The 27190-nt window shown below is 34.8% G+C and overlaps 1 protein-coding gene and 1 pseudogene across 7 annotated transcripts in view; one reads left to right on the top strand and one right to left on the bottom strand.

The window, feature by feature from the left end:
- The window catches only part of GPCPD1 (glycerophosphocholine phosphodiesterase 1), a 70315-nt gene that overhangs the window by 16250 nt on the left and 26875 nt on the right, over positions 1-27190 (top strand). For 3 of the 7 annotated variants that reach the window (XM_037812318.1, XM_037812319.1, XM_037812320.1), the window contains 6 exons: positions 2409-2484; positions 4313-4354; positions 6238-6361; positions 9290-9521; positions 16560-16722; positions 17055-17187. In XM_037812318.1, coding sequence (XP_037668246.1) covers positions 2409-2484; positions 4313-4354; positions 6238-6361; positions 9290-9521; positions 16560-16722; positions 17055-17187 — 770 coding nt within the window. Of the gene's footprint in view, positions 1-1533; positions 2485-4312; positions 4355-4850; positions 4945-6237; positions 6362-9289; positions 9522-16559; positions 16723-17054; positions 17188-27190 lie in introns of those variants that run through there. The other 4 variants (XM_037812321.1, XM_037812322.1, XM_037812324.1 and 1 more) reach the window with 4 other exon arrangements.
- Positions 13811-14238, bottom strand: LOC119515944 (annotated as a pseudogene).

Consider the following 27190-nt stretch of genomic DNA (forward strand, 5'->3'; position numbering starts at 1 on the left):
GGATTGCATATTTTGGAGTTATTGCTGAGATTTTAAATTTCCTAATGCTCAGCTCTTAATTTTTTTTTCAAGAATTTCGGTAAGGTTGAATTTTAAGAGTACCTTCTGTAATTTAATAAAACAGTCCTAACACATTTTTGAAATTCAATTTGTTTTAAAACTTCACTCATTTTTTTCAATATTATAATGCTTTGTAGCAACCAACATGGATTTGTAGTGTGAATGCTGATCGATGCTATTATAAGTTGCTGTTGAAATGGACCTTTTGCACTACACAAATAATTCTTTTTTTTTTTTTTTTAGGAGTGTAGGTTCCTTTATGCTGGGTTGATGGATTGGTTTGAAAAAGGATGCCATTGTTACTAAAATAGATAAGAATGAGGTTGTTAAAATTGCAACTAAAATAGTTTCCTATCAAATATTTAATCCACAGGTCTATTCTTACACAGTTAAGTATAGCTATAACAACGAACACTTTGTAAAGATCCCCATATACCCAAATCAAATCAATACAAAAACCCTCTTCTGTCCTTAACCCACTTTTTATCCATGCCTCCACTTAATATTATATCCAACCCACTTTTGATAGCAACTTTAATTAAAACATGTGTCTAAATTATCTTTATAGGGAAGAGGTTTTGGGTCTGGGGGTTGTGGGGGTTTAGGGGGCAAGGGATTAGATTAATTCTTTCCTGGCTGCTTACCATTGCTAAGAAAGATTGTTCCCATATTAAATAAATAAATTTTGTTATGTTTTGAGGATAAGAAAATTTTGCATTTAAAAGCAACTCCCAAGATGTGACAGGAAAAGTTATTAAAAAATACCTAACATGTACAATGAGATATATCTCTTTTTTTTAGGGTAATGGAAATGAATTTCACCATATTTTAAGACAAGCAGTTTTGCATTTAGATTTTAAAAAATTGATCCAATCTACCAGTATTCAATTAGAGAAAATGAGCATTTCCTTTTCATATCCCAGCACTAATGATTTGAATGAATATCTAAAGCTATTTTAGTTTTCGAATTTGAAAAGTTTGCAAATTTTAAAAAAGATTTTAACCTTTAGTCATTTTAAGTGGTAGAATTATATTGTGTTTAATATTTAATAATGTTCCCATTTTTTACATATTTATTTGTTGTCATTTGGTACATTTATTATCAAATATCATCAGTATTAAAATCCTATAAAATATTATAGAGGGTATTTAATATTATGTAAAGATGTACAATAAATAAAGAGAAACTTGTATGTTCCAGGCTTATACACTCTTAAAAAGAATGTATATAATATATGCCTAGAAAAGGCTCAGAGATGATATATGAAGATGTTGATAGTGGTTACCCTTAAGGGGTGTGATATTAGATGATTTTTGTTTTTTTCTTTTTGCTTCTCTGTATTTTATTAAATTTCTACAAAGAACATGTAGAGAAGAAAAAAATTAAAATCTTATAGTTGCAGTTTGAAAATTTGCTTATAAAATGTATATTTAAGAGTTTTATTTTGGTATGTAATTTTATTTAGTCTTTTTTTTTTAAATAATTAAAGGAAAATTAGGAAGCATTTAATATTTCATTCCAGGTATACTCAGCGAATCTTTAGTGTAGTTCATTCTTATTTGTAAATTACTGTAAACATTACCAATGACGCATAAAACTTTATTTTCTTTTTAGTAAGGGAACTTGATAATAGAAGACAATATTAGGAATTTTCAAACTTTGTGAATTTCTAAACCCTTTTATCAAACTCATCTTCAGATTTACCCATCCATTTGCCCTTTCTTTTAGGGTTTCCTGTGCTCTTTAGAAACACTTGTTACTATGAAATAAGAAATCTGATCTTCCTGTTTTACATGTACTATTCTTAAATAAATATAATAAAGCACTCTATTATGTCCCTTAGTTCCTTGAATAACTTGTGATATTTGATCTCAAAATACTTGTTCCTACTACAACTGAATTGTTTAGACTTCCAAAAAACACTTGGAGAGTTACTTAAATAGAACAGGAAACAAATACTTTTTCTAGTAATACTTGATTGCTGACATAGCAAACATAAAGGATATTTGGTATTAACTTTATGACAAAATTAATATTAAAAATTAAAATCTCTTTAACAAATTGAGTATTGTAGTGGGCAGATTTAAGAATGGGTTGAAGGTGGTTTTGTGTGCCAGTTCCATCTCGTTTTTCTTTGTTTACTGCCTCACTCTCATTTTCTTCCAGCACTCATCATGTTTTGTGATGTGGTACATTTTTGATTTGGGGCAATTAAATTGGTAATCAACAAGTTGAATCTCTTGGTTTCATATTTAGTGTAAGACTTAGGCCACAAACATCTAATGGAGTCATGGGTAGAAAATAAGATACAAGAAATTATTGCAGACATTTAACTTTTAAATTGCAGACTATCGGTGGTCCATGTCAAGTGATAGTTCACAAGTGGGAGACTCATCTACAACCACGATCAATAACCCCTTTAGGTATGGGCATTAACTGCATCTGTTTGAGGCAAATGCATAAAGTTACTAATGCTGCACAGTGGCTTAGTGGGATTTGATTCAATTTTGTTCTAAAGTTTAAAGTCAATGCGTTATCAATTCTGCAGATTTCACGGTAGCATTTCATAGATCGTACTTTCAAAACTAAACAGTTCTTACGTGCTTTTCTTTATAAACTTTATTAGAAATGCTTGCCTAGTTATTTTTATTTTGTCAGGTTAGAACAATTTATTATGAAATATTTATTTTCTTTTGGAGTGGTTACAAAGTTTATAAAATAACATTCTTGAGACTGAGTATACACGACTGAGTACTTGCTCAGGTTTAGAGAATGTTTGAAGAAAGAATCTAAAATAAAGACTTAAAGTTTTAACTTTGAATAAGGAGAGTAGTAGAAGAAATTATCTTTTTTTAAACTAATACTTGAATAAACTTGTATGAATGAACTCAAATTTCTAGGTTGAACCTAGCAGACATATTTTTCCTAATTTACTTAAATTCCTTCCTGTCAATGTTAGAATTGAGATACTCAGATAATCGTCTGTTTTTTTTAAACATTGGTCAGTTTCTTGTGCCTAAAAATGCCATTTTTCTTGATACAAGTATTTTTGAATTTTGTTTTCCATAATGAAATTAGAGTTTGAAGTTCTTTTCACGTACATTAAATTATCCACTTATATTCATTCTGGAAATCGATTCAGTGCTGTGAGTTTTATCTTTTAGTTTCTAGGTAAAGTTAGAATGTAAAGATATAATAAATGGCTTGTTATGAGCTTAGATTTGAAAGCAGTGCAATTTTCTGTTTTATCCTGTAGCAAGGGCACATCTTGTTCAAACAAAGATTTCATTCCATCCTCTTTATTGGATTTTCTTTTTACAAATTTTAATACAATAAAAATTTTACAAATTTTTGATAGTGTATTTAGAATTTGTATGATAGCATATTTTAGAATTTTAATAGTCCCATACTGAGGCTGGAAATTATTAGGTATTTAATATTTAAACAGTATATTATTTTTATTGTAAGAAGTGGGATGATTTTATATCTGGTCTTTTTAAAAGGAATTATTTTATACATTTGGGCTATAAAGCTTGTAAATTAAAAGCTGTGTGAAATCTACTGGAGAATCTTTTTTGCAGACTTTCACACTTAGTTTCACAAATATTTTAGACTTATGTTTAAAATTAAAAAAGAAAATTTTCCTCAAAGCAGGCGGGGAAGATAATTAATGTTTTATTTAGGGGGCTTGAAATTTCTGTTAGGAGAAGGGAATATGCTAGCACTTATTCTTTTTTGGTAGTTCCTCACAGCTCTGTATATACAGGTAAGTTTCCATAGTTGGTAAAGCTTTTAGCTGGTTACAGAAAATAGTTGGGATTTCAGGAAAATTCCATCTTAGCAAGTTGAGACTGTACTGCATAAGAATAAGCATTTTAATTGTGCCAAGACTTTTGGTTTGAAAACTCAACAAGGAGTTATCGTTGTCAAGCATCCTGTTGAATCTCATACATTAGGGGGTGTAGAAATTTGTCCCAGTGCCTCTAGAGTACCTCTTTGAGGAGTTTTCTTTCTTTTTCTTGTAAAATTGTATATAACCATCAAAATATGTAACAGTTATTACTGTTTGCTAGCCTCCTTATTAGGGAATTTTTTATTGAGGGCTACAATAAATATGCTTATTTATTTTGGGCTTCTTTTAAAATTGAGATTTAATATTTTAAAAAATCCTTAAAGTGGGTAATTTCTCAGTTGTTAATTCTGCATACATAATGAATTTTAACTAGGGTTCCTATTTTCCTTTAATTCTAGAAAGTAAAATTATTATTGACGATGGACCATTTGGAATCCACAGTAAGTGATACTGAGTTGTGGAAATATTTTCTGATGTAGTTGAGGTGTTACCTTACATTTCATTAGTGATATATAACTCAGGAAAATACAACAGAGTATGATTCTGAAATTGATTAGACACAAGAAGCAAATATATTCTGTTAAATAATGAGTTTCTGATATGATTCCTGTGCTTTATATTTTATTCTGTTGATTTTCATTTTGTGATTAGGTATATGAGCTAATATAATTAATTCAAAGTTATTATACTTAACTGTTAAGAAACCACTGCTTCTTAACACTATTGTTTGAAAACAGATGGTTTAAACACTTAAAGTGTAAAACATTACTTCTAAGTTTGCATTTTGTGTTTGTGTGTGTATTTATAATGAAATCCAGACTAACCAGAATGTTCTATAATTCTGTTTGAGTCTTTAAAAATTATAGTAGAGCAGAAAATGCTTTTACTTCTGAATATGTTGAAAATGTTATGCTTTAGTATACTTTTCTGCTTCAGTAGATACTTTATCCTGAAAATTCAAGTTTTCTTCAGTGACCGGAATTCTCACAGTGTATCATGGTTATCGTGCTAAACAGCATTCTTATTTTAGGTACTGTATTGTAGGAGTCAAAAGGTGTGAAGGGGTGGGTGGAATGTGTACTTAAACTGACTCTGACCTTTAGATAAATTGCTGATAACCAGTCTGCTTTCCTGTTGAATACAGGAAAGAACATGAACTGAATGTTTTGGTTGTGGTTTTACTGTGTATATAATGTTTATACACATTAGAAATGTGCATGTTGTGTCATTATTTGGATAGGAATTTAATTTCTTTTCTGTGATTTTGTTTGGGACTTTTTATATTACATCAGAGTACTAGTCTAAAATACTTCAATAACCTTAGTGTTTGTTTGGTGTTTTAGACTTTTGTCCCATTTATTATTTACAAAGATGTTATTTAAGCTGCATTTTCAGAAAGGTTTCTGAAAGAAGTAGTAGTTTTATTTCTCATTTCTTCAGCTGTAATACATGGCATATGCCCCTCTATTATATATTAAAATATTATTTATGGTTATGAACGCAAGGCGTTTCCTGTTTGCTCTTCTAAATTCAGCTTCAGTTAGCTTTAATGCTGGAAAGCTATTTCTCCAGTTTTGTCCATTTCTGTAAACAGTGTTTAAAATTAAGAGATAATAACGGTTTCTCTTTATTTTAAAATTTTGATAATGATTAAATGTTCTTAAGTTATTCTTAAGGAGAGAAATTTCTATTTTTTTAAGCCCTGTTGATGAAAAAGCTCAGGTCCAATATCTCTTATATTTATGAAATTATTACTAATGTTAGTAGAGTTCACATATCCAACTTCAAATTAAACAATGCTAACATAATGTTATTATTATCTTGCAATGTATTTATGACAGAATATATAGATGTGAAAATACAGAATTGACTCAGTTTTGTTCTTAACCTCCCATATCTCAAACCACTGGTACTAGAGGCATAACTAGTTTCACTTGGATACCTCATTTGAAACTTTGGAAGTGTAAGAGTGATTCCTAATGGAACAATTGCCAGGTTAAAAGCCATCTTGGAACACATGTTTTTTCTGAAATAGCTTTATATATTCAATGATGTTTTCAATAAGAATATTTTAATTTACTTAAGTTGTTAAAGCATGGTTAACTGTCATATTCATATAATGTTTTCCTCTCCACTTCATGCAACAGTTATTTTTCAATGGCAAATTTAATACTACCTGTATATGATTTAGAGAGAAGTACCAGTGATAATAGAACCTCATTTTAAAAATATAAATGTGAACTAGAATTGTCAATGCATATTGTATTTCTTAGGTTGCTTCAAAAAACACATATAATATTATTGTTCATATTTATTCTGCCAGATGGTGTTGAAACTCTGGATACTGGATGGCTGACTTGTCAGACTGAAATAAGATTACGTTTGCATTATTCTGAAAAACCTCCTGTCTCAATAACCAAGAAAAAATTTAAAAAATCTAGATTTAGGTATGATCGTATGTATTTGTTACCTGAGTCATTTATTTTCATTAATGCTATAGTGTTCAGACCCATTTAGATTTAGCCTTTAAGTTTATAAACTAAGAAAATACCACACTTAAAGATGTCACATTTTCTAATCACTAGAGACATGTGATAGTAAACTGCTTTCCTCCCTAAGATTGCTAGTTACATAGACTTGTGTTAGACTCTAAATTTGCAACCAGAAAAAACTGTTTTTATAAAGATAAGTGGTTTCTAAGTTTATATATTTTTGTAGTTTCTACCATTTAAAATTTCTTAGTTTGTTTAATAATTTATAGTAATGGAAATGATTTTGTGCTAAATGAGGGGAGAATGGTATAGAGAAAAATGGTGGCTCGAAATTTCCTTCAGCATTCTAAATTTTACTATGGCTTAAAAACAAGAAATCTTGAAGAAAGGTTAGCAGCTATCATATCCGTTTCTTTTTAAGCCTTTATTAATGTAAGAAATAGATGTCAGACTCTGGGTAAATAAAGTAAGTAACTTTATTTTTCTGTAAAGTCATTGTACATTCTGCTGAGTGAGTTGGCTTCTTTAGGAACCAGGCAGCCCTATCATTGAATTTTTGTGACATTTAGGACTGAGAGTTCTAAGTATTGATATGTAATGCAGTCTTTTCTGACTACATTTTAGGGCTGGGTTGAAAGAGTGGGGCCACTTTCAGTAATTGAGTAATACAGTACTTTCTATCTTTATAATAAAATTCCTAATAATATTGTAGTGTGTAAATCCATTATTATTTTACCTTAGTTGCTTAAATATCATATTGCTTACATAGCCCATCATAAGATAGATAAGGGATAGGGTGGGTGACAAGTGCCTCAGACCTTTGTATTGGTTGTTCTGGCAGTGAGTAGAGGGTTTTATGCCCTGCTGTCAAGTAAAAGTGTACCCTGTCCCTTTGCCTTAACTTTTCACAGCCTGTTTTGCTTCTGAAAAACAGAGGTAAACTGACCACCATGATTCATCTACAAGATCCATTTGACCTCAGATTTTCTCTAACCTAGTTAGTCATACATAAATGAATATTTTATGTACATGTTAAACGAGCAAATAAATTGTTACAGCTATTAATTGCCTTATTTGAATAAGATTTAGGAAGAAGAATAGAAGTAAAATATAAAGTCTTGGTAGGTTGGGCTTACCTGGATCTTTTTTCCTTGGTTGGAGTTAATAGATAATGGTTGAGGATTTGATTGGAATGTAAATGCATACATGAGTCCTGTTTATATAGAAATCACTTTGTAAGTGTTTGTGTATATTATCGTGTTGCTCAGGCAAAGTGGATGGGAATATTTTCTTATAACCATACTTAGCTAGGCTCTACAAATTAAATACCTTATTTCTATTGAAATAATTGTGTATTACTAGAAATTGGTATGTGTTTTGACCATTTGCCAAATCCATTTTAATGATAAACTAAGCCTTCGTTGGGTAGGACATAAATTTATCTACAAAGACATCAAGACTTTAAAAACGTAGTAACAGCTTATGCATTTTAAACGTAAGACTGGACATGCTGTTCCATCTCATTACCACAAAGTTTTAAACACATTTCCTTTTTCACTCGACTCCACCAGTAAGTGGAAAGCAGCATCTATTTATAAAAGACCAAATGTTTGTATAGATATTTGAATAAAACCTTTAACATAAATAAAATGAACTAAATTATTTCAAAGACCCTTTCTTTTAAACTAGATTTTTTTTTAATAAACATTGCTCTTGGCAGATTAGCTATTTTTACTTTCCTCTCTTTTCTTATAGACCTCTCAGAGGTTCCTTTTCATATATCTTGGTAAAGTACATTTGCTCCTTAAAACTACAGAAATAGTTGTCAAGAGCCTTTCCTAAGTTTGTTTTCTGAGAAGAGATAATTATTTTTGTTTTGGGTTATTGAAATGCTACTTTACAGTTTAAAATATGATTACAGAACAGTATTAACTAATTGAATATGTATAAATGCACCCTCAAGTGGACCTCAGAATTATGTGGCTCTAAGATAAGCCTCAGCATTGGTTGGCAGTGGGGGGGTCATGCAGTAGAGCAGGGTCCATCAGTACAATTCCATTATTTATCAGATCTCATTTAAATCTAAAATGAAAAATTGTGGTAACTCAACTCTGTAATAACATTGTTCCCTATATTAATAGTATTAAAATTGTTTAACCTATATACATTTTACCTGGTGCAAGAAATAATTCGAAAATTGAGTTGACTTTTTGACATTAGAAATATCCTACATAAGTAATTGCTTCTCATTGGTAGAAGACTGGTTTTTGTGGCTCTGTACTTCGTAAAATTGGTCTTGTGTTTCCATTGCTGTGAGGCCTATAATCATCTTTTATAGTAATATGCTTTTCACAAAGTATCTGGACTTTCACTGTGGTAAGGCAGAGAAAGGGGAAAATCTTTAATTTATAATCAGAAACACGTAACAGTCTTTTAATTCACACTAACATTTTATGGATTAATTTTGTGCTTGTTTTCTATATATTCATTTGTATAACCTGTCAAAAGGAGGTCTTTCTGTTACTTGAAGGTTAAGAATAGAGGTAACCAGTTATAAATGGGATAATAGTAAATACTTCTTTAGTTTAATTTTTCAAAAAACCTAACCAAAGAATTATTAACAAAAACAACTTTAGTAGGGATAATGGGCATTTATCCCTTTTTAGTACTTTGCGGAAATAATTTGCAGATAAAAAACATCAGTATTCATAAGACATACCCTATGTCTTAACCTATAGGATGTATAGTCTCTGTATAATATATTATTTTGTTATTTGAAGATTTAGCATAATTGGGTAGTAGTTTGAAATGCAGCAGTTAGTAACATATATGACTTACTCCAGTGCCAATTTTTGCATTCCATTATTTTTTCCTATCATGTAGGGTAAAGCTGACACTAGAGGGTCTGGAGGAAGATGATGATGATAGTGTATCTCCCACTGTTCTTCACAAAATGTCTAATAGCCTGGAGATAGCCTTAATAAGCGACAATGAGTTCAAGTGCCGGCATTCCCAGCCTGACTGTGGGTATGGCTTACAGCCTGATCGTTGGACAGAGTACAGCATTCAGACAATGGAGCCAGATAACCTGGAACTAATCTTTGATTTTTTTGAGGTAAGTAGTTATTTCAGTGAGGGGGTTGAAAAAGAATGCAGGCATGAGCTTACTTTTGCATGTGTTTTTTATTTTAATCTTCAAATTTGTGTAAAGTCATCATTCAGACTAGAAGTTTTTAGATGTTTGCTCCTGTATACATTTTAGCATGCTGATAAAACTTGGAGTTGACAGACTTTTAAGAATTCTTAAGAATATAATTAAGATAATTTCAGCATAGTTGATGTTTTAAATCAAGGTCAGATTTCTGTATCTATTAAGTCTGTATCTATTAAGTAATTCAAATGTTAAACAAATTTTATCCAAAAGCAGCCTCCAAAGTTAAATAGAGGTAAGAGAAGGCTGTATAACTTTTGTTGAGACCTCTTCATGATGGAAGCCTATGATTTACTGAGGTACTTTATTGTGTGGATTTATTGTAACAGTGGACTCATTTTGCAACTTTACTTGATTTTATAAATATGTAGTAAAATATTTATTGTTAAAATCATGTCAGGTTGTTTAGAATCTGTGCTGCCAACTTTCTAGAGCTACTTGTGATGCTTACACTAGAGGTTGTTAGCTCACTGGCTGACTTAGCTCCAACTCCCAAATAATACCGTGCACTTCTCCTCATATCCTCATTACATTTTGCCTGGCACAGCAGTTACATGTATACTGGTTTCCTTTGCCTCTAGATCTCCTGCCACTTTCACCCCCATCCTCAATGATTAGAGTTTAAATATTTGAGGGTAGGGAATACACTTTCCCTGGCAGTAGCATCTAGCCACATTCTCTTTAAAGATAGCAGAATTCAGGGCAGATTAAACCTATTGAGTGAAACTTGTTACTCATAATTAAAATTATTATAATTATTGAATTGTTTAGTTTGGGGATGTCTTTGTGAGTGGTTTTATGGCCTTGCATTATAAGGAGTTTGAAGGATTTCCTCTAAGATTATTATTTTTTAAATCTTTTCTGATAAAATCTGTGAGACTTCATTATGAAAGTAAGACTTGGTCGAGATTTTTCTTATTGCCAAAGGAACTAACTTTATTTATTTTTTTTTAATTAGAGAAGTTGTAGGTTTACAGAAAACTCATTTAGAAAATAGAGTTCCCATATACCCCATCTGACATACACAGTTTCCCCTATTATTAACACTTTACATTAGTGTGGTACCTTTGTTACTGCTGATGAAACAATAGTACTCTAATTATACTATAAACTCCATAGTTTACATTAATGTTCACTGTTAGTGTTGTACAGCCTGATGGTTTTTTAAAAACTTTTTATTCTAGACTATATACACCTTAAAATTTCCCCTTTTAACCACATTCGGATATTTAATTCAGTGGCATTAATTACATTTATGGTGTTGTGCTACCATCACCACCATCCATTGCAAAAACTCTTCCATCACCCCAACAGAAACCCTAAACCAATTAAGCATTAACTCCTCATTCGCTACCCCCACCCTGGTCCCTGGTAACCTGTATTCTAGTTTCTGACTGTGAATTTGCTTGTTCTGATTATTTCATATCAGTGAGGTCATACAATATTTATCCTTTTGTGTCTAGCTTATTTCACTCAAATGATGACTTCAGGGTTCATCCATGTTGTCTCATGTATCAGAACTGTTTCATTTTTTGGCTGCATAATATTGCATTGTATGTGTATACCACATTTTGTTTATCCATTTATCTGTGATGGACATTTTGGTTGCTGCCATCTTTTGGCAATAGTGAATAATGCTGCTGTGAACATCGGTGTGCAAATATCTCTCGAGTCTCTGCTTTCAGTTCTTCTGGGTTTATACTTGTAAGTGAGATTGCCAGACCATACGATAATTCTATACTTAGCATTCTGAGGAATTGTCAAACTTTTTCCATAGTGGCTGCACCATTTTACATTTCCACCAGTAGTGAACTATTTCTCCACATCCTCTCCGTCACTTGTAATTTTCTGGTTTTTGTTTTGTTGTTGTTGTTTTTAAATAGTAGCCATTCTAGCAGGTTTGAAATGATATTCATTGTAGTTTTGATTTGCATTTCCCTAATAGCTAATGATGTTGAGCATCTTTTCATGTGCTTTTTATTTTTTAGCCATTTATATATCCTCCTTGGAGAAATGTCTATTCAAGTCTTTTCCCCATTTTTAGATTAGGTTGTTTGTTTTTATTGCTGAGTTGTAGGAGTTCTTTATATATTCTGGATATGAAACCAATATCAGATATGTGGTCTCCAAATATTTTCTCCCAGTCTGTAGATTGTCTTTTTTTTTTTTAATGCATTTTTTTATTGTGAACTTTAACATACATACGTAACAGTGATAACTTTCGAAGTATGATTTAACAAGTAGTTAGCAAATTTCAAAGAATGTCGTGGGTCACAGTTCTACCACTTTAGCTATTTCCATTAATATAAAATACAACATACATACAGGAAAGTGTTAACTTTCAATGTACAGCTCAACAAGCAGCTATATAGGTAATTTCAAAAATTTTTATGGGTTACAGTTCTAGTTTCCATTTTTTCCTTATTATGAAATACAGGATATATACAGAAAGGTGATGAAGACTTTCAAAGTACAATTCAATGAGTAGCTATAGAGTAAATTTCAAAGAATGTTATAGGTTACAGTTCCACAATGTCATTTACCTCCTTCCAGCTATTTCAACACCCCAGCATCTAAAAATATATAAATATATTTATATATAAAGTTTCAGTATTCATAGTCCTTTTTTAAGTCTTATCTTGTTTGTTGCTATCCCTTCCTCTCACTTAATCTCTTTCTCCATCTTCAGGGGTATCTAGGCAGTGACCACCTTAACTTGTTCATATTAAAAGGGGGTCTTGAAGATGATTGTATAACAATGTAGCTTACAAGGGGTGACAATGTGATTGTGAAAACCCTTTATCCAGTGTATGGATGAATGAGTAGAAAAATGGGGACACAACCTAAATGAAAAATAGGGTGGGATGGGGGTGGTGACTTGGGTGTTCATTTTTTATTTTTATTTTTTATTCTGATTCTTTCTGGTGTAAGGAAAATGTTCAAAATTAGATTGGGGTGATGAATGTACAACTATAAGATGGTACTGTGAACAGTTGATTGTACACCATGGATGATTGTATGGTATGTGAATATATCTCAATAAAACTGAATTTAAAAAAAGGGGGAGTGCCAACAGAATGGGGAAGGGGGCTGCATCTGATTGTTGATCTTAAAGAGGCTATTGCCTCTGGGTTTTAGGACTTGTCTGGTATAGGAACACTCTATTGGATTTAAGTTTCTGAGAGATAAAACTTAGCAACTGAATCTTTTATAGTATCTCAGGTAGGTACCTAGGTATTTGGGGACTTTTTCTGGTAAGGGCATGGCATACTGTGGCTGTTAGGGATGTCCAGCTGGAGCTTGCATAAGAGAAACCTCCAGGATAGCCTCTCAACTCTATTTGGGATCTCTCAACCACTGTGATCTCAGCTTGTTATCTTTCTTTTTCCCCTTTTTGGTCAAGTAGGCATTTTCAATCCCTCACTGCCAGGACCAGACTCACTCCTGGGAATCATGTCCCATGTCACCAGGGAGATTCATTCCCTTGGGAGTCATGTCACTCTTGGCGGGGGGGAGTTAATGAGTTTATTGTAGATTGTCTTTTTACTTTCATGATGAAGTCCTCTGATGCACAAAAATTACTTTAATGAAGTCCCATTTACCATTTTTTCTTTTGTTGTTTGTGCTTTGGGTGTAAAGTCTAAGAAACCACTGTCTAACATAAGGTCCTGAGCATGCTTCCCTTGGTTTTCTTCTAGGAATTTCATAGTTGGTTTCTTATATTTAGGTCTTTGATCCATTTTGAGTTAATTTGTGTATGTGGTGTGAGGTAGGGGACCATCTTTCTTTTGCAAATGGAGATCCAGTTTTCCTAGCACCCTTTATTGAAGAGACTGTTCTTTCCCAATTGAGTGGTCTTTGCCCCCTTGTCAAAAAGCAACTGGCCATAGGTGTGAGAGTTTATTTCTGAACTCTCAATTCAATTCCATTGGTTTATATGTCTGTCCCTGTGCCGGTACCATGCTGTTTTTTTGTTGTTGTTGTTTTGTTTTGTTTTTTAAGCACAGATAGGTTTATTTACTAACCAAAGAAATGATCCTAATTAAGCCAACACTTGGAAATAGTTGGATTAAAATGTTTATGATAAAGATAATTGAATACAATAGTGAAAAAAACAGTATGGAGATTTGGTCATTGAACTGAGCTTGTTTATTCTCATAGCTAATGTCTTCACAAAGGTAAAGATAGAGTTTTTACTTTACTTTTTCACAGAACTGAATACTGGTAACATTGTTCATAATGTATCCTACCACTAATTTCCCATCATTCACATTTCTTGTTACTATGCCTTCCTTCCCATCCTATTCCTGGTGTTGTACCAGTGCACCATTTGTAAAGTTGCAGGTAGTCTGAGTTATTCTGTCATCAGCTGTAGTTTTTTCAGACTTCTCTCATGTTACAATAAAACTGTTGTTTTTAAAGTGCTCTTAATTTTTATGGTAAGGGATTTGCCATCAGAACTGATGACACAATCTGGCTTGGCCATTCCTTCTCTTCTTTCCTTCAAGTATTCATCAAAGCCTTTGCTGTCCACCAGGCACCATCTTCCTACCAGCTGCTGAATGTTGGCCACGGTGGACTCAAATGAGCAGGCATGGACCACAGCAGTAGGGCCTGGCATGGGAGCATGGCTTACAGTGGCCTCACACTAGCCAGCATCATGAAGTTTTGATTACTGTAGTTTTGTAATGTTTTAAAATTGGGAAGTGTGAGTCCTCCAACTTAGTTCTCCTTTTTCAAAAACTTAGATGTTTTTGACTATTCAGGGTCCTTTACCCTTCCATATAAATTTGATGATTGACATTTCCAGAAATTTCTGCAAAGAAGGCTTTTGTAATTTTGATTGGGATTGTGTTGAATCTGGAAAAGGCTTTGGATAGTGTTCTGGTTTGCTAATGCTGCCATTATGCAAAATACCAGAAATGGACTGGCTTTTATAAAGGGGGTTTATTTGGTTACAAATTTACAGTCTGAAGGCCATGAAAATGTCCAAATTAAGGCATCAAAACAAGTATACCTTCACCGAAAGAAGGCCAGTGGCATCCAGAAAAACTCTGTTAGCTGGGAAGGGTGGCTGGCATCTGCTTATCCCAGGTTATGTTCTAGCATCTCTCTCAGCTTCTGTGCATTCTTCAAAATATTGCTCTTGGGGCATTTTGTCTTCTCTTAGCTTCTCCGAAGAAAACACTGTGTTTGCATCTTGGAAATGTCAGCAGAAGTCTGCTTTCAGCGGCCATCTCCAAAATGTCTCTCTCAGCTACTCACCAAAATGTCACTCTCGACTGCCCTGAGCTCCTTCTGTTTGTGAGGTTTTATAGGACTCCAGTGATTAAATCAGGACCCACACTGAATGGGCAGGGTCCACATCTCCATGGAAACACTCAATCAAAAGATTCCAACCTAATCAACACTAATATGTCTGCCCCCACAAGATTGCATTAAAGAGCATGACATCTGGGGGGACATAATACCTCCGAAATGGCACAATGACCATCTGCCTATTATGGACAGTATATCCCGCTCATTACGCCAGGCCAATTTTGCAACTGAAATGCAACATACTAATACATTTTGAGTTCTGTCATCTTTGCCATGCCTGGTAAAGATGCTGATGAAGAGAGGGGTTTGTAGTTATGTTAGGCATTTTTGCCATTTTCACTCCTGAAGGCATAATACCATCTCCCCCTACGTCCCATAGTCTTAGTAACTAAGCAGCTTTGCTCATTTGGTCCTTTTGTTTGAACATTTCTGATACTCTGCTAATTCTGTGGGGATATACTCCCTCATTACTGCTTGCTTCTGAGCAGGGATTTCTTTCTGAGGGTCCTGGGATCCCTGGTTGCTTTCATTTTTGTGGTTGTTAAGGGCCTTGCCTATTTAAGCTCATCTTCAATTTCAGTTTCCTCCTCCCAGTTTCCCTCTTCTGTACCCTCTGAGGGATCCCACACCTTTGGGTACAAGCCTTCCCTCTGGATAACCACTCAGACCTGCTGCCGCAGCATCTTTCATCTATGCATTTTCGCCACTTTATATGCCATTACTTATAATGGTCCCTCTTGGGTTTAGGATTGTTGGCACATGCTAACCTAATATCCTTTTCTAAAGTTAAAACCTCTTCTAATCTCCTTACTTCTGCTGCTGCTTTTAATTGGACTTCAGTAGCATATTTAACTGCCCATAACAATGGCCATGTGGTGGCAGCAGTCACTTCTTTTCTTTGTGATTGCCATCTGCCTCACCCACCCCCTCCCCTACCCCTGAACCCTCCTTTTCCCCCACCAGGTTCTCCTGCAGGACAAAGAACACTCAGCTGGTATTTTCGGGTCATCCCCCTACTCATGCACTGGGCCCAACTGTTCTAAAAAAATGGGCTACCTCCCCCAACATTGGCCACCCTGGGATTGCCCCTGCCAACAACAACATAGTATCTGTGGATTCCCATTTTCCTTGGCTTGTTTCATTTTCAGTCTCTTAGCTGGCTCACCAGTTGTCTGGGCTTGAACCTACAGAATAGATTCCACCAAAGTTCGATGGGTTCTTAAGACCAAAAAATGAAACAGCCTACTCCACAGCAAGATAGTAACAGTTTACTAGGAAATTTACAGACCTGGAAGCTAGTCCTTGGCGGCTGCAGGATGTTTGGGGTAGGCACCGCTCAGGACATTACAGGGGGTTATATGAGGTAAGAACAAGGAAGGCACACAGCTAAGTTGAGATTTGCAAGATTGTAAACATGTCTCTTTGCAGTTACTGATATAGCAGGAGAAGCTTAGTACAGATGACTATTGTGCTTAGCACTGTGCATGTGCACCTATGGGGTGGGGGTGGGGAGCTGCCTTATCTAGGAATTTATGGCCTCTCTGGTTTATGGCCTCACAATCATTTAAATTGGAAATAACAAAGTATAAGATTTCAGTTTATCCTAAACCTCATTTTTTCCAGGAAGACCTCAGTGAACCTGTGGTTCAGGGCGATGCTTTTCCTGGACATGTGGGAACAGCATGTCTCTTATCATCTACCATTGCCGAGAGTGGGAAGAGTGCTGGAATTCTTACTCTTCCCATCATGAGCAGAAATTCCAGGAAAACAATAGGCAAAGTGAGAGGTAAGTTTGGAGAAACAGGGTGATAGTACATGGCTCTTTACAAATAAGCTAAAGTTAAGTGGGGATTTTAATTAGTTTCAAATTGTTTTTTTGAGAAGGGTAAGGATTAAATCAAGCATCTTTTTCACAATATTAACTAATAGAATTTCAGTTTTAAGGGGCGTGTCTGTTAAATTTTCTTGAAGCTTTTCTTTGAACCAGCTTTGACTTGTTAATATTTTAAATATTTGATAGAGATTGCTAAAGTGGGCTTAAATGGTATTTAAATATAATTGAGCTCATGATGGATTTTTAAATTGTCTTTTTCCTTCCCCCCTTTTTTTCTATGAAAGTTGACTATATAATTATTAAGCCATTGCCAGGATACAATTGTGACATGAAATCTTCATTTTCCAAGTATTGGAAACCAAGAATACCATTGGATGTTGGACATCGAGGTGCAGGGAACTCTACAACAACTGCCCAGTAAGTTGAATATTTGAGTAGGATTAGTATTTGATAGGTCGTAAGTTTGATAAGGTTATATTGGTTTGCCCCATATTAGAGTTATGCATTCTACAAGTGTATGTCCTGGGAATTAAATATAATTTGGTAATTGGGGTTCTTAATTCAAATTAGAGACCTATTTTCTCTTAAGACTCTAATCACGCTTTTTACTATTCTACCGAGTTGATGAAGACAGAGATAATAAAACTAGAAAGCCAGGGGAGAAAGCTTGAAGAGTCTTGTCCTGGTGGCCTGAGTTCTTTGGGTTGTGGTCCTGACTTTTAGCATGTTGCCCTCTCCGGGTCTGTTTCCTCATCCATAAAATTGAAGGGTTTGGACAAGATTATTCCTAGTGTTCCTTTCAACTGGCACACATGATTCTAAGACAGTGTAAGTAAATTCAGTGAATGATACCAGTTCAGCCTACACCTTTAACAGAAAGATTCCTGTTTCTACTCATTAGAAGCAGATTCCATCCTGGTACACTTGTCCTTCCTTTCCATCTTTGTCAGTTATCTAATTATCAGTGCTGCTGCTCATTGCCACAGAGTTTCTGCTTGAAATTTTAATCCTACCCACCCCACTCCCCACATTGGTCTGGTACCTTTGTTACAATTGATGAAAGAATATTATAATATTACTGTTAACTACAGTCCATAGTTTGTATTAGGTATATTTTCCCCATATACCACCTTATTATTAACACCTTGTAGTAGTGACATACATTTGTTCTAGTTCATGGAAGAATATTCTTATATTTGTACTATTTTTTTTTAATGTGGAAGAAAGACCTTTATTTACAAAGATGTGAATTACAATGTCATTTATAACAGAGAAAAACGGGAGTAAATAATGTTTCATTCAAATTATGCTGTATTATAAATGATATTCATAAATATTTTAAACAGATGGAAAATATTAATTATAAATGAAAACTATATTTGTACTATTAACCTCCTTCATCATCCACAACAGGGTTCACTGTTATATAGCCCAACGTTTCATTCTCTAGCTTACCTTCTAGTGACATACACGACCCTTAACCTCCCCTTTCATTCACAATCATACAAATGATTCAGTGCTGATAATTATACTCACAATAATGTGCTACCATCACTTCTATCCATTTCTAAACATTTACAGTCAAATTCTGCACGAATTAAGCATCAGCTCCCCATTCTGTACCCTTTTTTCCTATCTTCTGGTAACCAATATTCTAGATGTTAACTCCATGAGTTTGCTCATTATATTTAGTTCATGTTAATGAGATCATATACAATATTTGCCTTTTGTGTCTGGCTTATTTCACTCAACATAGTGTCCTCAAAGTTCATTCATGTTGTCACATGCATCAGGACCTCGTTTCTTCTTACAGATGCATAATAGTTCATTGTATGTATATATCACATTTTGTTCATTCATCATTTGATGGACAATTGGGTTGTTTCCATCTTTTGGCAATTGTGAATAATGTCTCTGTGAACATTGGTGTGGAAATATCTATTCACATCCCTGACCATATACCTAGTAGTGGGATTCTTCTGAACATATACCTAGTAGTGGGATTGCTGGATTATATGGCAGTTCTGTGATTCCTGATGCTTCCTGAGGAACCACCAAACTGTCTTCCACAGCAGCTGCACCATTTTACATTCCCACCAGCATTTTACATTCCCACCACATCCTCTCCAACACTTGTAGTTTTATTTTGTTTATAGTGGCCATTCTAGTAGGCATGAAATTATATCTCATTGTGGTTTTGATTTGCATTTCCCTAATGGCTAGTAATTTTGAGCATCTTTTCATGTGTTTTGTAGCCATTTGTATTTCCTCTTTGGAAAAATGTCTATTCAAGTTTTTTGCCCCCTCCCCTTTTTTTAAATTCAGTTTTATTGAGAAGTATTCACATACTATACAGTCATCCACAGTGTACAATCAGCTGTTCACAGTACCATCTTATAGTTGTGCATTCATCACCCCAATCTATTTTTGAACATTTTCTATACACCAGAAAGAATCAGAATAAAAAATAAAAAAAGAACACCCAGATCACCTCCTCCATTCCACCCTATTTTTCATTTAGGTTTTGTCCCCATTTTTCTACTCATCCATCCATACACTGGATAAAGGGAGTGCGATCCACAGGGTTTTCACAATCACACTTGTAAGCTACATTGTTACATAGTCGTCTTCAAGAGTCAAGTTTTGCCCATTTTTAAATTGAGTTGTTTTTTTATTGTTGAGTTGTAGGATTTTTTTTTATATATTCTAGATATTAAACCCTTATTGGATATATGTTATCCAAATATTGTTGAGTTGTAGGATTTCTTTGTATATTCCAGATATTAAACCCTTATTGGATTTATGTTATCCAAATATTTTCTCCCATTGAGCAGGCTGCCTTTTTTTTTAAATTCAATTTTATTGAGATATATTCACATACCACACAGTCATACAAAGCATACATTCAGTTCACAATACCATTATATAGTTGGGCTGTTCATCACCAAAATTAATTTTTGAACATTTTCATTACCACACACACACAAAAATAATAAGAATGAAAATTAAAGTGAAAAAGAACAATTAAAGCAAAAAAGAACACTGGGTGCCTTTTTTTTTTTTTTTTTTTTTTTGCCCCCATTTTTCTACTCATCCTTCCATACACTGGACAAAGGAGAGTGTGGTCCACATGGTTTTCCCAATCACATTGTCACCCCTCATAAGCTACATTTTTACACAGTTGTTTTCAAGATTCATGGGTTCTGGGTTGTAGTTTGATAGTTTCAGGTATTTACTGCTAGCTATTCCAATTCATTATAACCTAAAAAGGATTGTCTATTGTGTGTAAGAGTGCCCACCAGAGTGACCTCTCAGCTCCTTTTGGAATCTCTCTGCCACTGAAGCTTATTTTATTTCCTTTCACATCCCCCTTTTGGTCAAGAAAATGCTCTCCATCCCACAATGCCGGGTCTAGATTCCTCCCTGGGAGTTATATTCCATGTTGCCAGAGAGATTTACTCTCCTGGGTATCAGATCCCACATAGGGGGGAGGGCAGTGATTTCACCTGCCAAGTTGGCTTAGCTAGAGAGAGAGGGCCACATCTGAGCAACAAAGAGGCACTCAGGAGGAGACTCTCAGGCACAACTACAGGCAGGCCTAGGAGCAGGCTGCCTTTTAACCTTTTTGACAAAGCCCCTTGAAGCAAAAATGTCTTCAGTTTTGAGGAGGTCCCACTTACTATTTTCTTCTTTCATTGGTTCTGTTTTGAGTATAAAGTGTAAGAAACCACTGCCTACTATCATAGGTTTGTCTCTTTACATCTCATACCTGTGATCTCCATTAGAAAAACCCTGGGCCTAATCAGGTTGTGATTCAGTGGGTTTGGGCTTCATCAAGTAACCTCCCACTTAATAAATAGTTTAAAAGTAAAGAGCAATCAAGACAAGAATTCACCTTTAACACATATTTTACTTAAAGAGCACTTAAGGTAAAAGGAACAAGTTTACAACGTAAAAATTAATTGATACATTACCAAGCCTGGGAGCCCCTACTCCTCCAAATGCAGCTGAACATGAGATCAGAGAGCTCCCTCTTGTTTGAGTTACAAGAAAATTTATAGCAATTGATTTAGAGTAACTTTAAGTCATGTTCTCTTTTTACATTAAATGATGCCTCGTGAATATGAAAGGCTCACAAAGCGAAGCATCTGAGCCTGCGAGAGGTTCAAGATCAAAGGAAGGTATCCACATTATCAGAGACTTACCCTTGAATGCCTATAAAACTCTACTGATAATATTTTTACTAAGCTATGATTTCTGTAAGAGCAATGTTACATACTTGTATAAAAATTAGAAAAGAGATTACTATTACTTGTTTCTAACTTGTTAATAGTTTTTTTCATTTAATTCTATTGATTAATTTAGCCATTACTTCATATTGATAAACATACATTTTATTAGGACTGTATTCAACCTTGCTACATTATTTACGACTTCTCTATGATTAGCTGCAGCCCATCCGTTTTCACAGAGGACTAGGTAATTATGTTACCTTTATCTAAGAAAGTTGAGAGAGCCTTTCTGCTTTCTTGAAAATATTCACAGCTTTTTTAACTGTTTAGCTTCTCCTTCAGTATAATTTTCTAATATGAGACTTGCAGAATATGAAACATCTGTCCCAGTTATAGTAAGGCCTTTCCACTTTTTGTCATTTGGCAATTGTACTTGAGTGTTTTTAGGTAAAAGTTCTGTTAACTATGCTTCTATATCAGAAGGAATAACTGGTTCTTTACTATTAGAGCAGAAAATATGAGAGCATCATAGAGAGAAGGAGTCAGCATCCTCCTTACTAGATTCCTCTGTAGAGATATTATCCTGTGATATTACCACAGGATCTTGAAGCTGCTTCCCTACATTTTCTTCTAGGAATTTTATGGTCTTGGCACTTATATTGAGGTCTTTGATCCATATTGAGTTAACTTCTGTATAAGGTGTGAGATGGAGTCCTCTTTCATTCTTTTGGATATGGATATCCAGTTTTCCCAGCAGCATTTGCTGAGACTCAGCATTTGCTGAGACTGTTCTGTCCCAGTTGAGTGGCCTTGGCAGCATTGTTAAATATCAGTTGGCCATAGATGTGAGGGTTTATTTCTGAATTCTCAGTTCGATTCCTTTGGTCAATATATCTATCTTTATACCAGTACCGTGTTGTTTTGACCACTGTCACTTTTTAAAATGATTCAAAGTCAGGAAGTATGAGTCTTCCCACTTCATTTTTCTTTTTCAAGATGTTTTTGGCTTTTGAGAGCCCTTTACCCTTCCAAATCAATTTGATAATTGGCTTCTTTGTTTCTTCAAAGTAGGCCAACTTTGAAAGTTTATTTGGGATTGAGTTGATTCTGTAAATCAATTTGGGTAGAATTGACATCTTAACAACATTCAGTCTTTCAATCCATGAATGTGGAATGTCCTTCCGTTTATTTAGGTGGTCTTTAGTTCTTTTAGCATTGTTTTTCTGAATACAGGTCCTTTACATCCTTGGTTAAATTTGTTCCTAGATATTTGATTCTTTTAGATGCTGTTGTAAATGGAATTTCTTTCTTGATTTCCTTCTCACATTGTTCGTTACTAGCATATTCAAATGCTGCTAATTTTTGTGTCAGTCTTATATCCTGCCACCTTGTGGTTTATTAGCGCTAGTAGCTTTGTTGTAGATTTTTTTAGATTTTCTAAATATAGGATCATATCATCTGCAAATAGTGAAAGTTTTACTTCTTCTTTTCCAATTTGAATGCTTTTTATTTCTTTCTTGTCTGATTACTCTGGCTGTAACTTCCAGTACAATGTGAAATAAGAGTGGTGACAGTGGGCATCCTAGGGAATACTTTCAGTCTCTCACCAATGAGCATGGTGTTAGCTGTGGGTTTTTCATATTTGCCCTTTATCATGTTGAGGAATTTCCTTTCTAGTCCCACCTTTCAAAATCTTTTCATCCAGAAAGGATGCTGGATTTTGTCAAATGCCTTTTCTCCATCAATCGATATGGTCATATGACTTTTCTCTTCGATTTGCTAATGTGGTGTATTACATTAATTGATTTTCTTGTGTTGAACCACCCTTGCAAACCTGGAATAAAACCCACTTTATCATGCTGTGTAATTCTTTTAATGTGCTGTTGGATTTGGTTTGCAGGTGTTTTGTTGAGGATTTTTGCATCTGTATTAATTAAAGAGATTGGTCTATAATTTTCTTGCAGCATCTTTGGCTTTGTTTTGAAGGTGATGTTGACTCATAAAATGAGTTAGGTAGCACTCCCTCCTCTTCCATTTTTTGGAAGAGTTTGAGCAGGATTGGTATTAATACTTCTTAGAATGAATGATAGAATTCCCCTGTGAAGCCATCTGGTCCTGGGCTTTTCTTTATTGGGAGGTTTTTGATGACTGATTCAATCTCTATTTGTGATTGGTTTATTGACATCTTCTGGAGTCAGTATAGGTTGTTCATGTGTTTCTAGGAAGTTGTCCATTTAATCTAAGTTATCTAAGTTATTCACAGTATCCTTTTATGATCCTTTTTATTTCTTTGGGGTCAGTAGTAATGTTCCCCGTCTAATTTCTTATTTTATTTATTTGCATCTTCTCTCTTTTTGTCTTTGTCAGTCTAGCTAAGGGTTTATCAATTTTATTGATTTTCTCAAAGAACCAATGTTTGCTTTTCTTGGTTCTTTTTTTTTTTTTTTTTTTTTTGTACTCAATTTCATTTATTTCTGCTCTAATCTTTGTTATTTCTTTCCTTCTGTTTTCTTTGGGATTAGTTTGCTGTTCTTGTTCTTTCAGGAGTTCCATTAGGTCTGATTTTGGCTCGCTCTTCCTTTTTAATGTAGGTGTTTAGGGCTGTAAATTTCCCTCTCAGCATTATCTTCACTGCGTCTCATAAGTTTGGTATGTTGTGTTCTCGTTTTCATTTATCTTACAATATTTATTGATTTCTCTTGCAGTTTCTTCTTTGACCTGCTGATTGAGTGTGTTGTTTAAACTCCATATGTTTGAATTTTCCAATTCTCCTCTGGTTGCTGATTTCTAGCTACATTCCATTATGATCAGAGAAGGTGCTTTATATAATTTCAGTCTTTTTAAATTTATTGAGACCTGTTTTGTGGCCCAACATGTGGTCTATTCGGGGGAATGATCCATGAGCACTTGAAAAGAAGGTATATCCTGCTGTTTTGGGGTACAGTGTTCTGTATATATCTGTTAGGTCTAGTTCATTTATCATGTCATTCAAGTTCTCTGTTTCCTTATTGATCCTCTGTCTAGATGTTCTATCTATTGATGCAAATGGTGTATTGAAGTCTCCCACTGTTATTCTATAGACGTCTATTACTCCCTTTATTTTTGCCAGTGTTTGCCTCATATATTTTGGGGCACCCTGTTTAGGTGCATACATTCTTAAGATTGTTATTTCTTCTTGGTGGACTGCCCCTTTTTTCATATATAATGTCCTTTGTCTCTTATAACACTTTTGCACTTAAAGTCTATTTTGTCTAATATTAGTATAGTTACCTCAGCTCTTTTTTGTTTACTCCTTGCATGGAATATCTTTTTCTATCCTTTCACTTTCATGCTCTTTGTATCCTTGGGTCTAAGGTGAATCTCTTGTAGATAGCATATAGATGGATCAGATTTTTTTTTAATCCATTCTGCCAGTCCATCCTTTGAGGAATTTAATCCATTGACATTCAGTGTTTTAACTGTGAAGACACTTATTACTATAAAGGCAGTACTTACTTCAACCATCTTATTCTCTGGCTTCTATATGTCATATCTTTATTTATTTATTTTGGTCTTTTTACCCTTTTAGTTACTTGTACTAATAATCTTCATTTTTACACACTCATCCAAGCCTTTCTCTCCTGTCTTTTCCTTTTGCCCTGCAGAACACTGTTTAGTATTTCTTATAGGACAGGTCTCTTGATGAACTCGCTTAGTTTGTTTATCTGTGAATATTTTAAACTCTCCCTCATTTTTTTTAAATTCACTTTTATTGAGATATATTCACATACCATACAGTCATCCAAAGTGTACAATCATTTGTTCACAGTATCATCATATAGTTGTGCATTCATCACCCCAATCTATTTTTGAACATTTTCCTTGTACCAGAAAAAGTGAAAATAATAATAAAAGTAAAAAAGAACACTCAAATCATCCCCCCTCCCACCCTATTTTTCATTTAGTTTCTTGTCCCCATTTTTCTACCCATCCATCCATACACTGGATAAAGGGAGTGTGATCCACAGGGCTTTCACAATCACATTGTCACCCCTGATAAGCTACATTGCTATACAATTGTCTTCAAGAGTCAAGGCTACTGGGTTGCAGGTTGATAATTTCAGGTATTGGCTTCTAGTTATTCCAATGCATTCAAACCTAAAAAGGGTTATCTATATAGTATGTAAGAATGCCCATCAGAGTGACCTCTGGATTCCACTTGGACTCTCTCAGCCATTGAAACTTTATTTCATTTTATTTTGCATCCCCCTTTTGGTCAAGAAGATGTTCTCAATCCCACGATGTTGGGTCTGGATTCATCCCCAGGAGTCATATCCCATGTTGCCATCTCCCTCACTTTTGAAGGACAGTCTTGCTGGATAAAGAATTTGGGGCTGGTAGTTTTTCTCTTTCAGGACCTTAAATATATCATACCACTGCCTTCTCACCTCCATGGTTTCTGATGAGAAATCAGTATTTAGCCTTATTATGTTTTCCTTGAATATGACAAATCGCTTTTCTCTTGCTTCTTTCAAGATTCTCTCCTTATATTTGGCATTTGACATTCTGTGTCTTGGAGTAATCTCTTAGGATTTATTCTGTTTGGAGTACGATGGATTTCTTGAAGATGTATATTTATATCCTTCAGAAGAGTTTGGAAGTTTTCGACCATTCCTCAAATATTCTTTCTGCCCTTTTTCCCTTCTCTCTTCCTTGCAGGGCCCATGACAAATACATTTGTGCTCTTTTTGCCATCATTTAAATCCCCGAGTCCCTGCTCAATTTTTCCCATTCTTTTCTCTCTCTCATCTTCTGGCTGTAAGATTTCAACTGTCCTGTCTTCTAACTCAATGATTCTTTCTTTAGCCTGTTCAAATCTTCTGTTGTATGCCTCTAGTGTGTTTTAAATCTCTTCTATTGTGTCTTTCATTCCTGTCATTCTGTTATGTTTCTTTTTATATTTTCAAATTCTTTGTGTTCACACAGTGTCTTCTTAATATTTTTTTAGCCATATTTTCTTTTATCTCCTTGAATTTGCTTAGATTTGAACATCTTTGATTAGTTCCAAATTCTTTATCTCCTCTGACTTATTAATTTGTTGCTTTGATGGGGCCTTATCTTCCTGTTTCTTAGTAATTTTTTTGTGATATCTGGGCATCTGATTATCTTGATGAAGGTCAAGTTTTTTCTCTTGTGTAGCATTTTGCTGTTTATTGAGTTTGTGTTAACACCTTTCTTTGTCCCTTGGTTCTTATTTCCCAGCCAAAGCTGGGCCAGGGACCCACGCTAGGGGCACAAATAGTTCCAAAGGGTCCTGGGTAGAGGGTCAGGAAAGATGCCAAGAAGCCTTTACTTCAGCTTCCGAAGGGTGCACTTTCCTGCTTTGCCCAGCAGATGGCACTCACCAGCAACCTATTCTCTGCTGCCTAAGAAAGCAGGGTATTTTTAGCCCTCTGGTAGCTCTGCCTCTGATGCATGTTGAAATGATGGCTTGACCAGCAACTGGCTGGGACAGAGTAAAGTAGTGGGACCCAGTGGTCTTAATTCACTGGCCACTAGCAGGATCAGTACTGGCCCATGTCTCCCTATACTCTTGGGGAGGAGGCCCTCCCAGTCCACAGCAGCCCACCAGGCAGGGACCAGGAGGCTTGGGCGAGGGAGTTAATCACAATTTTTCACCAGTTTCTCAGTCTCTTCTTTTTTCTTCCTTTTCTTCTGGATGCTGTGCACTGCTCCCTTGGTCTCAGAGCCCAGAACAGTTGTTTCATACAGTTTCTGCCTGTCTATTAGGTGTTTTTGGAAGAGGAGTGACCCCTGCAACTCCCTGTTCTGCCATCTTCCCAGAAGTTGGCTCATTAAGACCCTTTAAGTTCTATAAAACAAATCAAATTATCATTAGCAAAGAAGTACCTTAGAGCCCCATCTTACAATAAGGCTTCTTCTTTTCCATTCCTAGTCTTAATATAGTTTCCATACATCCACCTTTTTAGTGCATTATTCTTGTCCCATTCTTCCACCAGAGTCTAGCAGTATTAACTCTTCTGGAGGCTTTGTTGCAAGAAGCAAGATTCTATGTCTCTACTTCCTGACAGTTAGTGTTCCATGTTTGGTCCATGTACTACAACTCACTTGTCTCTAAGAGAAAAATGTCAGATTGTTAGTGCAGGAGAAGTAGCTGCTTCCTGTTGTGGTGTAGGGGATGCCTGTAT

Source organism: Choloepus didactylus, chromosome 19 (assembly GCF_015220235.1).
Source record: "Choloepus didactylus isolate mChoDid1 chromosome 19, mChoDid1.pri, whole genome shotgun sequence".
Lineage (NCBI taxonomy): Eukaryota > Metazoa > Chordata > Mammalia > Pilosa > Megalonychidae > Choloepus > Choloepus didactylus.